This window comes from Benincasa hispida, chromosome 6 (assembly GCF_009727055.1).
Source record: "Benincasa hispida cultivar B227 chromosome 6, ASM972705v1, whole genome shotgun sequence".
NCBI classification, from domain to species: Eukaryota; Viridiplantae; Streptophyta; class Magnoliopsida; order Cucurbitales; family Cucurbitaceae; genus Benincasa; species Benincasa hispida.
Genome location: NC_052354.1, coordinates 5,816,518 through 5,833,552, shown reverse-complemented (window position 1 = coordinate 5,833,552; position 17,035 = coordinate 5,816,518). Strand labels below are relative to the sequence as shown.

Genomic DNA, 17,035 nt, shown 5'->3' with positions numbered 1-17,035 from the left:
ATCGAAAGGATGTTAGTTAAGGAAAATTGGAACAAATAAATGTAAGGAGTGGAGCTTATACCGTGTGGAGGGAACTAGAAGTTATATTTACCACTTTATTGATATTGATATTATGTCAATTATATATATATATATAAAGAATATAAAGTTGAGGAGTCCTGTATCTATACTAAATCAAACCACCAAAAGGTACTTTAAAAAAACAAAGAGCCAACCAATAAATCTCCAATAATACCAATGGATCTAAATAATATATATATTTATGTTTAAATTTTTACTATATTTACAAATAATAAATTAACCCGTTGCAATTTCCCTAATTTCAATATCTGAAGGTTTAACCCAAAAATAATAATAATAATAATAATATTAAAAAAAATCAATATCTGAAATGTGGGGAATGCAGAATCAAGAGCGCCAGGTGGTCATCGCAAGTTGGCGCGAATTTGACGCCATTTCCCGCTCCCTTTCAATATACTGAGCGTAATATGAATCCGATCATCGTAGCAGGAGGACGAAGAAGGTAACGCAGTGGAGATGCAGCCCTAATCCGATTCTCAATTATGTTAAGAGGAAGAGAGAGCTTGGTCCGATTGGTAGGCAAACGTAGACGCTTCCTTCCTAATCGTCTTGCCATTCTCTCCTCTCCCCTCGAGGTGCCCATTTATCGCCCCCTTTTTCTTCTTTTGATGATTCAGTTCAATTCTTTCTTTGCTCTTGTCTTATTCACCTCGTTGTTTCAATTTTATAGAGCACTTTAAATCTATGCTCTGATGAACATTGCAAGCCCCTTGCCGTTGAGAAAAATCGGGACGCTCATGAACATGGGGACATTGAAAGTAGTGCCTCCGGGAAATATGTTACTTGCCCTGTTTGCGGAAGCAGAGTAAATGGGGAAGACTCTATTATCAACTCCCATCTGGGTATTCTTCCTATCTTAAGATTATATATGCATAGATGCTTTGCTGGTAAAATTTACCTCCCTATGATTTATGAAAGTTTTTCTCTGACCTGTACTTAATTGTGGTCTCTAGAAAGAAACTGGAAGCATAACTCATAAGATGGCTTTGCTTCCCTGAGGAATTTCAATGTGCATCTATACATCTAATGAAGTGTAGATTTTTATTAGGTTCTATTCTTCGGTGGGGTACGTCTGCCTGTGCCATTAAATACTATATGGTGCAGCAAGTCGTCAAACCTTTCAAGTTTCTGAGAATTAGTTAGCTGAAAGAAACTAATATTCGCCATAATGATCAGATAAGAGTTTCAGATATCAATTTCTTATACAGGAGGCAGTTATCAATATTTGCTTGACCTCCTTCTGTTGCAATCATATAAAATTCAATCTTAAGCATCTCGTAGGTGCTGCAAATGAAGTTTGTCATTCTTTTTTATGATGATAATTTACTTTTTTAAACCTTATACTTAAATGGGATGGATATATGAAGTGAAAGGAGTGTTAGTGCACATTACCAATTGTGAACCGTAGGCATTATTGTGACTTGAAACCTCATACTTGTACCAACTGTTTACGGAACCTTCATTACATTCTTAAAGTGCCGTGGAAGCTAAAGACAACTAAAAAAATAATGAACTGTTATTACTGCTATAGTTGTTTAATACTTCTCCTTTGATTTTCATAATGACTGGAAGACTGTGGTTTCCAGATGCATGCTTATCTAGGGGAAGGAAGCGGAAGTTGACTCAAAGCACTCTTCTTCAACTAAACTTCTGTTCCCGGTCAAAAGTTCAACATCAATCTCATGTTCTGAAATCAGAGAAGAATGAGTCTTCTGTGGGTCCCGGTGATAGTCTAATGCACCGTAATGTCCATAAATTGCCTAAAGATGCATCTCATATTGAAAATGATGAAATTATATGTGAACCATTAGTAGAATGTTCAATACGGCCACAAAAGGACTGTTTATTGGATACCCTAAATAATTGTGAAAGAACTAACGATGCTTCAGAAATTTGTTCTCCTAAGAATAAAAGAATCACATCTGGGATGGTTACTGCCAAGGATGATTTATCTGGGATGATTCTTCAAACTTTTATTGTCGGTCGTAAGTTTAGTGATGAAAAGGAGCTAAATCTCGGGGAAAGCATCTCTCTTGAAAGAGATCCTACCAATGTAAATGATCCCAATGCCATCAAGGTATGATTCTTCTGCCATTTTCCCTCTTACATTATTGCGGGAAATGCATAACCCCTAATTTACTTGCTTAGTAGAAAATTTGTGGAGACTGGCTAATACGGAAGTGTTTATGTTTCTAATGTATTAACTGCTGTAAATGCATCCTAAAATAACCCAAAGTGTTGAGATACTATAAAACACTTGAGCAGGGAATCAATGAACTACTGAACCTTGAAAACTTCTAGCAGGCAATTTTTGAAATCAAACTCCTGACTGGTGGAAGTTTACCGAGTTTCTATGTTCCCCCACATTTGTATATAGATATCATCCATTCTAACGCTTAGCATGTTAAAACTGTTGTTATAGTAAACTTTTGGTGTTATATTAGCTAATCTTTCACTGTTTGAACACAAGGTATGCAACTGTAGCCTCAAATTTAGATTATGACATTATCGTGAACAAGCCATGGGTATGAGAACGTGCAAGATGACACATGAGGGCCGACAGTTAGCTGAGTTCAGAGTTGTGACCAAGAAAGTATTTATCCCATAAGGCAAATGACTCTTCTTTACCTTTGATGCACTAAATTGTTTGAAAATGTAATATAGGGTGGATCACATTAACTCTTCATTGGGTTTGGGGCCTGAGTTTCTTGTAGTATGTGACGTGCCATGATGTGAACAAGGGACAAGTTGTTTTCTGAATAGCAGTTATAACTATTTGGCAGCATTTAGAAGTGTATCACTGTTGCAGTTTCTTTTACCTACTTGATGGTCTGTGTAGGGTGTAGCCTTTGGGTGAGTATGAACTGTTAGTCCATGTAAACAGTAGTATTGCTATCAAAACATCTCAAAGAACCTTTGTTTCTAATTTGAGTTGTTTCATTGCAGACTTATCATATCATAGCTATTAGGTCCATCACTATGCTAGTTCAACTCTCTTTTTTCCCATCCTCATTAAAGATTTCTTGTTTGCAAAGATTAGGAGCTTGGGACATTTGTTGCTTGATGACTCAAGCCCTGTCAATAACCCTTTGAGAAAGAGCAAGAATACGGTCTTTTAAATCCTCTTAGGCTGGAAAATGTCAAAATCCACCTCAAATTTTGGTATAAGTGTATTTCTTCTCTTGATAGAGAGATTGTTCACAGGAGTCTTCTAAATTCACCCTTGGCTGATCTCTGGCTCCATGTACTTTTCTGGCCACACTATGAGCTGACATTCAGTGTCTCAAATAGCATTCAAATCTGAGCAGGTTTCTTGTACTTGAAATCCGGCTCTGTCCATGAAAACTTCACAGGTTAGGCTGACTACAAGAAGGTCTCTTCATTCAACTTATGAGTCAATCTTTGATGGAGGATTCTCATTGCTATGGATGGACCAGCTGCAATGTAGCATATCTGCTTCCTACAATTCTAATTGCTTTGATACTTTGCTGAAAATACGGCCTCTATATTACTTTTTTGGTTAAGAGAAAAAATGCAGGAGATTGACTACTTGAGTATAGACTTATTCATAATAATTAAAGCAAACCAACTGACTGCTAACAGGTGTAGGAGAATTGTTGAACCTGTTTAACAAATTAACACTTCTAATGAAACCTTAAAACTAGTGTAAAATACGCTTAGATGAGTAAAGAAACAATAGTTATGCAACTTCTACTGTCAAGGGGAAGTCATCTGTAAACCTGTATTTTGTGAATGAATCTGAAACTGGAAGAGAAGCTTTAAGCACCGGGAAACAAAGAAAACTTTTACTCCTAACAGCTATGAGAACTCTGACTTTTAACAACATGCCTTCTCGATTTTCTTTCTTCGTTAAAATAACTGCTGTCCTTTTGATATAGGTTATCTCTGCAGATTCTGAATGTTGTAAGATGCTCGGATTTCTCCCACGTGAATTAGCCCAGTTTTTATCTCCCCTAATTGAGAAGTATTGCCTAAACTTCAAGGTACTTCTTTGGCCTACTTGACAGTTAACTGTTCTCATGCATAAAAAATTTGTGATAAGTTTTGAAATTAGTTTCCACTACAATACTCTAATATGCAGAGGACAAAATATTCAAATAAGGGATAGGAAAAAAAGATAATAAAGTAATACAACGAGTATTTCTTTTTCGAAATATAAGTATGAATTTTTATATTATTACACGGACGAGTTAACAATTTGGGTTGGCTTTCGAGGAAGTTTCCTCATTAGTTGACCTGTTTTGTTACACTCTTTGTCGAAAGACGAAGGAAGACATGATCATATTCTTTAGAGATGTGAGTTTGCGAGATCTATCCGGAGTTACTTCTTTTAGATGCTTCATGCTAGCCCATCATAGGGATACTAGTGATATGGTAAAGGAGTTCCTCCTCCCTCTGCCTTTTCATAAAAAGGTCGGTTTTTATGGCTTACTAAGGTATGTGCTATCTTGTGGGTTCTTTAGCACGAGAGGAAAAATAGAGTGTTTTGAGGTTTGGAGAGGGAACCTTGGGATGTCTCTTTGGTCTTCAATTTCGAAGAGCTATTGTAATTATTCTATATGTATTATTTTATGTAATTATGCACTTGTATTATTTCATTCATTCTCAAAGTTGTTTCATCTTTCTTTTTAAGAGGGAAAAAAAAAGAGAAAAAGAAAAAGAAAACACTATTGGACTCTGAACTTTAATAGAAGAAACAATTTAGTCAATGAACTTTAGTTGGTAATAGTTCAATCTTTATATGTTCAGTTTCGTAACAATTTAGTCTCTGAATTTTAATAAGTGAAAAGTCCTATACTTTGAAATTTGTGACAACTGACAACGTACTGATCATTATTAAAAATCTCATCAAAATTAAGTGTCAATTTTTATTACGTATAGACTTAGTCTATATAATATATAAACAAATTTGATCCTCCATCAGTCTATCGATCTAGATGTGTAAGAAATTTCATTACATCTTATTAATATTTTTCAAGATAAAGACCAAATTGTTACAAGTTGTAAACTATAAGGATTAAATTGTGACTTATTAAAGTTTAGGGTTACTTATTTCTCTTAATGAAAGCACTAGCTATTGATAAAAAAAAAAGGTTAAAATCACCTTTTATCCCTGAACTTTCATGAGAGTAACAATTTAATCTTTGAACTTTATTTGGTAACAATTTAGTTCCTTTACTTTCAAATTTGTAGCAATTTAGTCCTTGATTTTTTTAAATTTTATTAGTATTATTATTTTGATAGGAAACTGTAACAATTTCATTTATAAGATGAAATTACAAAAAGATTTCCTATCAATTGTTACAAAATTTAAATATAGGGACTAAATTGTTACTTCTTAAAATTCAAGGACTAAATTGCTACAAATTTTACAGTACAAAGACTAAATTGTACAAACTGAAGTTCAGTAATTAAATTATTACTTCTATAAAATTTTGAGGACCAAAAGTGTTTTTCAACTTAAATAAAATAATTCATCCATAGCCGTAGCTCTAAATTCATGTATAAATGAGTGATATTGCTGGAGTATTCGTGCACATTTCTCTTTTTCCTATGTGGGTGTGGCCTTTGTTTTTTGTGACATTTTCCTATGATCTTATTTATCTGAATGAAAGCTTTGTTATGAACAAATCATTCTGCTTTTCCAAGAAGTAATTCCGAACTTTATCATTCCAATGACCAAAACAGTTAACTATACCTCTTTTGATATTCAAGCCAATTGGTTGGTTTTCTGAGACTCCTCTGGCTAGGGGAGTTGTCTTTTGGCTATCAAAATGCTGACAATTATATTCTTTTGAGTTGTCTATTTTAATTTATATCCTAAACTGCCTCCTGCAATAAGAGGGGAAAATGAGTTTTTAGACTTTGATTTCTTTCAGGGATTTGTGACAACTGCTCCTAGAAGTTCTGTTGATGTTGTACCCATTGAGGTCATGTGTGACAACAACAAATTATTTCATGAAAATAATTTTGATGTTGAGGAGTTCAAAAATTTATGGACAAGCATTCAGAAAGCAATTGATTCCACAAAAAATTTCACGCCTAATGCATTGAAATATCAGAAGAACTTTTCTCTTTTAGTACAAGAAGTTTTACAGGGTTATTCCCATTTATTGTCCGATGATGAAAAACAGTTTCTAGGTATCTTATCAAAGTTATTTATCATCAGTTATCCAGTTTCTTGCAAGCTTTTTTTTGTCTTTTATGGATTCCACTTTGGACAGATGTATTCAGTTCACTATCAGATGATAGTCAGAGGCTTTTTATCCGTCTTTATATGCGTAAAGGTTTGGTTTCCTTCTAGTTTTCTTTGTATTTAACCATCACTTACAATTTTTTTTTTTTTTTTTTTTTTAATAATTTTATAAAGCAACCACTTTCATTGAGAAAAAAATAAAAGAAAAAAAAACAAAAGAGTACAAGAGCATACAAAAAACTAAGTCTTCAATAAAATTTAATAGAGTCAAGTTGACCTGTGATTTATGGAGGTGTGCAGATGTTTCAACCTGCACTGTTAATCTTTTAAGCCAATTAGTTTACTTAAAAAATTTAATAGAGTCAATTAGCTCCGTTTCACCAGCAACTTTCGGGAACTGCATTCTATAGTACTATCATGGCACAGATACAATATGAATCGGGATAACTGCTCTCATTTTCTTTTGGTTATTGACTGTTAATTCATAAAAAGAGATAGATAAGCTATTGTTTTCTTGTTTCTATTAGCATGGCTTTCTCTAAGTGCCTCCTATTACATCCTCTAAGCTCTCTTCATGCCCAAAATATTTATTTTCTTGTGTTGTTTTGTTTTTAGGACCATGGTTTCGGATGTCTTGTACTTCTTACAAAGAAGTATTGGATCCTAAACAGGCAGTCAAGGAGCTCTCAGGTAAATTATTTTCACCCATATGCACAATCATCCTTGTAAGTTTGGAAATTAAGTTTTGGGATTCCCCTCACCCCTCACCCCTCATCCCTCACTCACTCTCAGAAGCAGGTTATCTATGTTGCTTTGCTACAAATGAAGCTGATAACACTGACATGATCCAGATTTTGAATCTTCTCACTGTCTCTGAGCTACGTGAAGTTATGTGCATGCTTAAGAAGGTTTGCTATTATTATTAGTGTTCCTTTTTGTTAAAAGATAGAAAATAGAAAACACCAAGTTTACGTGAAAAACCCTAAAACAGGGAGAAAAAACTACGATAGTCTCTTTTTATTATTTTAACATAAAATGAAAGTTACAAGAGAAGCCATATTTATAGGCTCTAGCAAGCCCTAATACAAAAAAGGAAATAAACCTAGGGTAAAGTAAAATACTAAAATACCCTCGGGGCTGCAAATTATCAACAAAATTCCTTATTTCTAACACTCCCCCTCAAGTTGGGGCGTAGATGTCCATCAGACTCAACTTGCTAATACATGAGTCAAAACTTTGCCTGAGTAGCCCTTTGAGAATATCGGGAACTTGTTGATTAGAATATACGGAATATAGATACTGTCATTGTCTAGTTTCTCTTTTATAAAGTGTCTATCAATCTCCACATGTTTCATTCTATCATGTTGTATAGGGTTATTGGCTATGCTTATAGCCTCTTTATTATCACAATAGAGCTTCATAGGTAAAATAATGTCTTGGTGAAGATCAGATAGAACTTTCTTCAACCAGATTTCTTCACAGATTCCCAAACTCATAATTCTGTATTCAGCTTCAACACTGCTTCTAGCAACAACACTTTGCTTCTTATTTCTCCAAGTAACTAGGTTACCCCACACAAAAGTACAATATCCAGAGGTAGACTTTCTGTCAATGACTAATCCTGCCCAATCAGAGTCGATATAAGCCTCAATGCATTTTCTGTCAGTTTTCCTTAACATCAGACCTTTACCTGAAAAGCTTTTCAAATGTCTCAGAATCCGATTCATAGCTTCCATATGTTCTTCGTAGGGTGTCTGCATAAACTGATTAACAACACTGACAACATAGGAAATATCTTGTCCAGTATGAGATAAGTAAATCAGCTTTCCCACTAGACGCTGATACCTCTCTTTATCAACAGGAACTTCGTCAATAAAATCTCCCAATTTCGCATTGAATTCAATAGTGTCAGCAGGTCTATATCTAGTCATACCTATTTCTTTTAATAAGTTAAGAGTGTATTTCCTTTGTGAGATAGAGATCCCCTTCCTTGATCTTGCCACCTCCATTCCAAGGAAATACTTTAGATTCCCTTGATCTTTTATCTCAAACTCGTCAGCCATTTTCTTTTTTAGCTTGGTGATCCTAGCAGTATCATCTCCTAACAAGACAATATCATCTACATATACAATTAGAACAATAATTTTCCCAGATATCGACCTTTTTGTAAACAACATGTGATCAGAGTGTCCCTAAGTGAAACCTTGGGACTTAATAAAAGTAGTAAACCTGTCGAACCACACTCTCGGAGACTGTTTCAAACCATACAAAGACTTCTTGAGTTTACAAACTTGATGATCAAACCGAGCTTCAAAACCTGGGAGAGGGCTCATATAAACCCCTTCTTCTAATTCACCATTCAAAAATGCATTTTTTACATCAAGTTGATGGAGAGGCCAGTCTTTATTAACTGCAACAAAAAGGACCCGGACCGTGTTTAACTTTGCTATGAGGGAGAAAGTCTCAGAATAATCTATTCCATAAGTTTGAGTAAACCTTTTTGCTAAAAGGTTGACCTTGTACTTGTATAGAGTTCCATCTAATTTATACTTTAGAGTGAACGCGCACTTGCACCCAACTGTTTTATGCCCTTTAAGAAGAGCTACAAGGTCCCACGTATTATTCTTTTCAAGGGCTCTCATTTCTTCCATGACAGCAGTCTTCCATTCAGGAATTTCCATAGCCATATGTATGTTTTTCGATATTGTTGTTGTATCAAGGCTGGCAATGGACGCCTTGAACTCAAAAGAAAGATTATTGTAGGACAGAAAGCTATGCATGGGGTACTTGGTGTAGGACTTGGTGTCCTTTCTCAATGCAATGGACATGTCAAGAAAGATATCATAATCCCCTAGTTTGTCTAAATCCCCATCTGTAATGAGATTTTGATTACATTTTTCAGCCCGAGGAAGAGTCTCATCCTCTTGTGTTTCTGTCGAAGTCTCATCACTGTTTGCAACCCTGTTATTCTCTGGAACTAACAAATCAGTCTTGTCATTCTCAGCCAAATCAACAATATCATCCTCAACACACAAGTTAGTATTATTAGGGTCAGTAGTACCTTGAGCTTGTGTTAGTTCAGATTCATGGACCGGAGTCGTCGGAGTAGTAGGGGACACCATTTCCTTACTGAGATTCTTTCTGTAGTAAGTTATCCAAGGGACTTGTTTAGTGGGTAGAACGGTGTCATGGGCACTCAGGATGGGTTCAGGAAGGGGTTCAAGAAGGAGTTTAGAAAGGTCGGTAGGGACTGAAGATGAGTTTGAAGATATGGGCCAATTAGTCTCTTCCTTGGTACTCTCCCCTTGAAGATGACTAACGGGGAAGAAAGGTTAATCCTCAAGGAACGTTACATCCATGGAGATGAAGTATTTTCGGGAAGGATGGAAGCATTTATAACCTTGCTAGATAAACGTTACATCCATGAAGTATTTTCGGGATGAAGTATAACGTTACATCCATGCTTTGATACCATGTTAAAAGATAGAAAATAGAGAACACTAAGTTTACGTGGAAAACTTTAGAACAGGGAGAAAAAACCACGATAGAGAGTCTCTTTTTATTATTTTAACATAAAATGAAAGTTACAAGAGAAGCCATATTTATAGACTCTAGCGAGTCCTAATACAAAAAAGGAAATAAACAAAGGGTAAAGTAAAATACTAAAATACCTTCGAGGCTATAAACTATTAACAAAGCCCCTTATTTCTAACACTTTTCTCTATAACTTGTTAGTGGGTGCATCCTACATTTAGGGGGGCGTTTGGAGCAAGGGGTGGAGTTGTTAAGTCTGATAAGTTGTGTAGTCGTGGGCCCCACAAACTCTTTTGGCAAACAAAGAGTGGAGTTCAACAACTCCACTCCTCCAACTCTAACTCTTTGAGCTAGAGTTGAATGGAACCATAAGTTCAAAATGTTATTTGGCTGTGTACATAGGCCATTGGAACATGTCCACAAGGGGCAAGTAGAATCAAAGGTATAAGATCTTATGATTTCCTAAGAGCAGCAATGTTGCTGTTTTGTATATTCTCAATTGTTTTTTATCGTATGAATTTATGTTATTTTTTCATATTAGAAACTAAACTATCGTACGGCTTATGTTAAGGTGAGCTTTTCAAGTGATCCAAAATTCCACCACATTGAAGTGAGACTCTAGTAAATTAATAGAAATGAAGGTCTTGAGCATTTACAAGAGGAAACCTGAACTCCAAACCAACAAACTCAAACACTTTTATACTACACGTAGAAGAAGCCTGAACTCCAAACCAACAAACTCAAACGCTCTTATACTACTCCTAGAAGAAGCCTGAAATTTCACCCAAAGCCCAAAAACTTTGAGCCAACAACAGAGTTAACTCCAAGTTCCCCAGTAAACCAAGAAGATAATAAAAGGCAATTTATTTCCACAAGTTTCAAACCAAACCATTGAAGAGGTGATTGAACTAATAGAAAGAGGTTGGATCACTTCAGTCTGACACGGGTAACTGTACAATTCAGGCTTGCTCAGACCTAGTATCGATTCACTCACTAGACGTGTACTTTTGCATGTTTATCTGATGTTTCTTCCATACTCCTGTTGAGGTCTCAGAATTGCAATAGCAGCATGAGAAAGGATGATCTTGTTGCCTCTCTTTTGTCCCCTTATGAAGATGGATTATGGTATATATCCCTTTATTTTTATTTTATTTTAATTTTTTCGTCGAAGACATCAACTATGTTGTATAATTAGAAATCTGAAAATTTTCTTTCACATTGTTTCTGTAGTCCACTACTTCCAGATCTAATTCTGGGCATAGCTGGTCTCTGCACTAGGATATCATCTAAAGCTGAATTGCTTATCTGGCGTGCTGAGGTAGCTGGTATCTGCATTATGATTTCAATTTTTCATCTTTGTCATAACTTTCATCAGAAAATTTTAGCCTGGCCTATTTTTAAAAGCAGAATGTCAATTTTGTTGCTTGTGCAGAGGCTTTTCTTCCTCAATGGAGAGCAGGATTTGTCAGCCTTTCTGCTTGTTGATATGGGAATAGTCAAGTATCCAACTTACAGCTGCATAATTACAGATCAGATTTTCTTGGATCGAAACGATTTGCTTGCTTATGAAGAGGTTTAATTTTTTTTGTTATGCTGATTTTGTATCGACTCTTGTGATATTTTGCTTTATGTAATTCTTACATTCTATAGGCCATTGAAGTTGCACAACTAATTGATCAAGCTCTCGATGAGAAGGACAACAAAATGGTATTAAGATGTGTGTCAGTTGCTGACTCTCGTGTGCAGCCAAATACATGCACTACCTCTGAATCAGTTGCATTCTTTTCAAGCTTTTCAGCATCATGGATCTATTCAAAAGTAGTGTCTCTTGGAGTTTCCTTTCTTGAGCGTGAGAATAGGTCAATCTGCTTCTTAAAATTTCTGCTTCAGCCCCATTTTATATTTACTTACACAGACACGAATATGCACGCATGCATGCATATACACATATTCATGCTTTGGCCTACCATCTTGGCCTTTGTTTTACTTAACTTTGACACTGAACGTCTATTGACTACTAAAAAAAAATTAGCAGTAAGCGCTGGATGAAATATCACCATTCATGCTTGAATTGATTAGATGTCGTAAAGTCAGTAAGAAAGGATAATATGAATGCTAATGGAGTGTGATCGTTAACGCACCACAGAGGAGAAGAAAGGAAATAGAGAACACTCCCTACAGCCTTGCCTTGAGAACACACTGCTTTGCATTTTGACATGACCCGTTAATGTAAATAGAATGAGCAAATTTGCATTTCACAAGACTCTTATCTATCCTTCCTTTTTTTGCCAGAATTTGAGATCCCCTTACCCTTGGCATTCAACAAAATTTTGGGCTTTCGTGATTTCCATATAATCCGATCATATCTGACATTTTCTTCTTTATACTACTTGTTGTACTTATTTTAAATCAATATTTTTGTATGGTTTTTTATTCTTTTTTCCCCCTACTTGTATTGTATATTTATTTTATATTATCACTTATTACATTTATTAGTGGAAAGTAGAATTCTGCCCCTCTTCACCAACCCTGAGCACCATTATTTTGACAAGACCGTTATTGGCACTGCATTCTATTTTCTGCCTCCTTTAGCTATTTTTGCTATGCTACCCCAGCTTTTATCCCTGGATTTTTCTCGTTTGCTCCCAACTGATCAGTAGTACAAGCAAGCAATCAGAATTAGCTTAAGGCTATTCTGTTTAGTCAATTAAATGTGTGTTGTTATCTGGGAGTAAAGGTCAAGTTTGGTGTTCAGTAACCACCTTTTTAATTGCCAATGTAATAAATCATGCAGAGAAGGCTTTATTGAGTGATCGTTAAAAAAAATGGTCAAAGCAAAATTTTTTCTTACCTATAACACTCGAGGAAAATATGTTCAGTGGAAATAGTTACCAGTTTATGTTACTTCATCATTAGGACTAAAAAGGAACTTGTATTTCTGAGTAGGTACAATGATGCAGTGCTACTACTTAAGCGATTGCTAAATTGTTACACTCGTGATGGAAGAAGAGGATATTGGACCCTGAGGTTGTCAATTGATTTGGAGCATTTGGGCTATCCCAGTGAGAGCTTGTCAGTAGCTGAGCGTGGATTGTTGGATCCATGGGTTCGAGCTGGTTCACGGATGGGATTGCAAAGGCGCATCCTTCGGTTAGGAAAACCACCACGGCGGTGGAAAATCCCTAGTTTTGCTGATTCTATCAAGAGGAAAATCACAGAGGTATTGACATACATGGCTGCTGTTATTCTAAGGTTTAATATGTTTATTGGATGCTAATATCAAAGTTGTTGGTTCTGGTATATGTTAGTAACTGTAGCCTTGTATTGCAAACAAGTAGGTACACATCCAAGGGCAACCGTTGAATGTGTTGCCTTGTATCAAAGTTGAATGTTAGTGAGTAACTGTAGCCTTGTATTGCAAACAAGTAGGTACACATTCAAGGGCGACCGTTGAACTGTGAAACAGGTATGAAGAGCAGGTTTTATGGAGAAAGTGGGGAACAATGTTCAGTGGAGCAGCTTGCCCTCGAGTATTATAGTGCGGAAGGAGGTGGATGGCAAGGTGTCCATTCAGAAAGTGGCATTTGGTTAACCATTTTTGGGCTTCTCTTGTGGGATGCCATATTTTCCGATGTCCCAAATGTCTTTCGCACAAAATTTCAGGTATGTTTTAATTTAAAAAGATGGCATTAAGCACCATTCACTTATCTCAATTTAAGAAACATTTAATTGATCTACGAAATAATTCAAAGAGTACAAAATGGAGAAAAACCAAAAACAGATGTAGTCTAAACGAGGGAGGGCAAGTACAAGGAAAGCAAAGAAGATGTACAACCAGTAATGATGAATAAAAACCAACAATGTCTAATCTACACTCTCTTGGGAATACATAGTTTGCAATACACACCGTGGTGTGAGCTGGTCAGCTATATTTACATAGTGGGCCTTTCGTCTGTGCGCTCTCATGGAAGTCAATAAAGTTCGAGCTGGAGTTACTTGCACTTTCAATTGTCATTATATGTGCCATGCTGAAACTATGTAAAATAAATGTTACATATGGCGAAAGCAATGTATTCAACTTAATAAACATTTATTAAAGCCATCATGGGTTGGCCAACATACTAACCATCATGGGTTGGCCTAATGGTAAATAGGGATATGACCTCGATAAAGGGCTAAAAAGATCATGGGTTCAATCCATGGTGACCACCTATGTAGGATTTAATAACCAACGAGTTTTCATGTCATTTAGGGTCATGCAGGTTGCCACTAATTGACAATTATGGAAAATCTGCATTCATATGTTGGTACGAGGATGAGTATGTTACTGGGTCTGTTGTTTTAAATATAAGGTTTCGTAAGTTCTAATATTTGTCTTTTCAGTTAAGAGGATCTCTAACATAGAAACCTGTCATTTGCAGACTGCTCCCCTGGATTTTGGAACAGATAGCTTTTATTTATTGAGACAGAATAGTATAGAATCTCAACTTCAGAAAATTCAAGAAGGCATGGGTGAAGAGATCCTCATTACATCTTGGGAATCACACAAGGGAACGGCATGTAATGGAGTTCACTGGGATCGGCACTCGCTAGCTGAGCTGCGGGCAGCTGTGACATGCATCGGTGGCCCTTGTATGGCTTCACTGTGTCGGCATCTTGCACAAGATTATCAAAGTTGGTCGAGTGGAATGCCAGATTTGTTGTTGTGGCGCTTTAATAGTGAATACAGTGGTGAAGCTAAACTTGTTGAAGTAAAAGGTCCCAGAGACAGACTCTCTGAACAGCAACGGGCATGGCTATTACTTCTAATGGATTGTGGCTTCATAACAGAAGTCTGCAAAATCACCCCCATGCCAAAACTAGCTTAAAAGGTCGATCATCACCAGAATAGGCAAATCGAGCCTGTCTTCAAAGTTCAAACCAAGATTACCTAAGTAACAATGGTACCTTTGTTGGGAAATGATATAAGGATGACTGTCATAGCCCACTTAGATACAGGGGATGACTTCAATCTGCCAACTAGTAGGCGTGAATTCTGGGAAGAAGAAAATGAAGAAACGATCCTTGAATCCCAAGTAAATGCATTGAAAGATACATGTCTTATGAATAGAAGATGAAATGGTTCTCACTTAATGACATGAAGTGCTTTTTGGGGTTGGTGGCTGAAAAGGGAAAAGCTTATGAAAAGTTTATGAAGAGCTTTCAAGAGCTGTAACTGGAACAACTAATAAGTATCCTCGTGCCTTTTTCACCAATTCTTTGTGGTAATTACTAAATTAGTTCACTTTGTAGGAAAAACAATTCCCAAGTTGAATCTGTTTCGAGGATAATATAATGCACTACATTCCCGTTGAATTTTGCAGCAACTAATTTTATGATTATACAACAATAGGTCACACCTGAACTTTGTTTTTCACCCTGTACTCTTGGCAGAATAAAACTCATTCCGTTTCAACTTAACCCTTTTCCTTTTTCCTTTTCTTCTTTCTTTAACGTTTGGATGAGATGAGCTTCTTTTGCTTGAGAAATGCAAGCTGTTGTGATGCAGAGCGGTCGATGTCTTTTTTTTTGAAGGTTTTTTTTTTCGAGGTGAGAGGATTGGCAACTTAACTAGAGACTATTTTAAGAATGTCAAAATCGTTACGTTTTATTTTTTGTTATTCACACATTTTTTAGTAGTCTATTTTATTTATTGTAATTGTCTCTATTGTAGTGTATTTATTCCGGTTCATTTTATATAGACTGTCAATTATACATTTCACGTATATTCACGATGCTCCTACTTGAGCTCTACCCATCGGGACTAAATTTGGAGATTGAGTAGTGTGACCTTCGATGAATTTTGATTCTCATGCAGGTACATGAAATTCTACACTCAAGCTAACTACATTGTTTGATCAGTTGGGGTTAGGGGTGTTCATAGTTCGATTATGTTCGGTTTAGGGCTCAAACCGAATCGAATTGCAAATTTTAAAGTGTATTTTCTGAAACCGAAACGAATTGCATGCTCAGTTTGAACCAAATCGCATATGAGTGGTTTGGTTTCACAGTTTTTAATTTTTTTTTTTATATTTTTCATATTTTCTAAATTATAAGCGGTTCGGTTCGGTTTGACTTCATGGTCTTTTTTTGTTGTGTTTTTCTAAAAATTTTTATGCTTCGTCATATTTTCTAAATTCTATATTTATATATATTATATATATTATAAATTAGTATATAGTATAGTATATATATATATTGTTTTTTAATATATTATTAATAAAAGTGGGTCGGTTCTGTTCAAATGGGTTTCCATATCTGAAATCTGAATCAAAACCCACAATAATTCTGTTTTGAAAATATTGCCAAATCAAACGAACCAACATTAATTTGGTTTCGATTGCGGTTTCAGTTGATTTAGTATTTGGTTCGGTTTAGTGGTTTCAATGTATTACCCTAGGTGTTTTACTGGGGATGGTTAGCAGAACCCGAACTTAGATTTATTCACATATTCTAGAACAACCAATGTTTATCCAAAATTTTGAACTTTAGCTTTTTTTTATAGGGATTTCTACATAGAAAACCTTAAAATATGGGTTATATTACATTAACGGCTTGAACACTTCATTTTTTTTCAAGAAAAGTCTATTGAAACTTTGTTTTTCTACTAATATCAATGGTTATTTACAATTTAGGCTTTGGCTCCACACAATATATATATACACACGTGTATATATATACTATATATATATATATAATATATATACACGTATGTATGTATACATATTATGGTAACTATTTTATATATCATTTTCTCTCCCCCATGCATATATTCTCTTGCTCCAATAATATATTTCATATATTCTCTCCCCCACGATTCACGCTCGTTTATTCCTCCTTCCCCCTCCCTTTTTTTTCTTCTTCCGACGATGTGCGTCGCAAGCGGAAGACAATGGCGTGGGGCGAGTAGATCCGACGACGAGAGACGACCAGCGTGGGGCGAATTGATAGTGCAACACGAGACGACATGAACAGCTTGGGACGAATTGACGACACGGATGACATGGGGCAAATCTACGGCGAGGGAGCGAGTAGATTTGGTCGCCGGCACGGTGGGGCAAACAAATTTGGTTGACGAAGATGGGGCGAGTAGATCTAGTCGACGGCACAGGAAGAGACATATGTGGCGGCCATGACTAAAGAAAAATAGGAGATGAAGATGGA

The 17,035-nt window shown here is 35.9% G+C and overlaps 1 protein-coding gene across 3 annotated transcripts; it reads left to right on the top strand.

Annotated features, from left to right (window-relative positions):
- The first annotated feature begins 392 nt into the window (after window positions 1-392).
- On the top strand, window positions 393-15,292 carry LOC120079652 (fanconi-associated nuclease 1 homolog). 3 transcript variants are annotated; one of them, XM_039033923.1, is made up of 15 exons: window positions 393-656; window positions 752-923; window positions 1,668-2,158; window positions 3,981-4,085; window positions 5,982-6,243; window positions 6,327-6,389; window positions 6,914-6,988; window positions 7,097-7,206; window positions 10,887-10,957; window positions 11,063-11,153; window positions 11,265-11,405; window positions 11,483-11,691; window positions 12,779-13,052; window positions 13,262-13,495; window positions 14,254-15,292. In XM_039033923.1, the coding sequence occupies exons 1-15, from the start codon at window positions 564-566 to the stop codon at window positions 14,698-14,700; spliced, it is 2,838 nt and encodes a 945-aa protein (XP_038889851.1). In that variant the 5' UTR covers window positions 393-563; the 3' UTR covers window positions 14,701-15,292. The 3 variants fall into 3 exon arrangements, with proteins under 3 accessions (XP_038889851.1, XP_038889850.1, XP_038889849.1); XM_039033922.1 differs by having other exon boundaries at window positions 7,091-7,206; window positions 11,063-11,150; XM_039033921.1 differs by having other exon boundaries at window positions 7,091-7,206.
- The last annotated feature ends 1,743 nt before the right edge of the window (window positions 15,293-17,035 follow it).

Coding starts and splice junctions, on each gene's coding strand:
- LOC120079652 (XM_039033921.1), top strand. CDS start 564: ATGTTAAGAGGAAGAGAGAGCTTGGTCCGATTGGTAGGCAAACGTAGA. Junction 7,207..10,886: donor TTATGTGCATGCTTAAGAAG/GTTTGCTATTAT, acceptor TTGAGGTCTCAG/AATTGCAATAGCAGCATGAG. Junction 13,496..14,253: donor TCTTTCGCACAAAATTTCAG/GTATGTTTTAAT, acceptor TGTCATTTGCAG/ACTGCTCCCCTGGATTTTGG.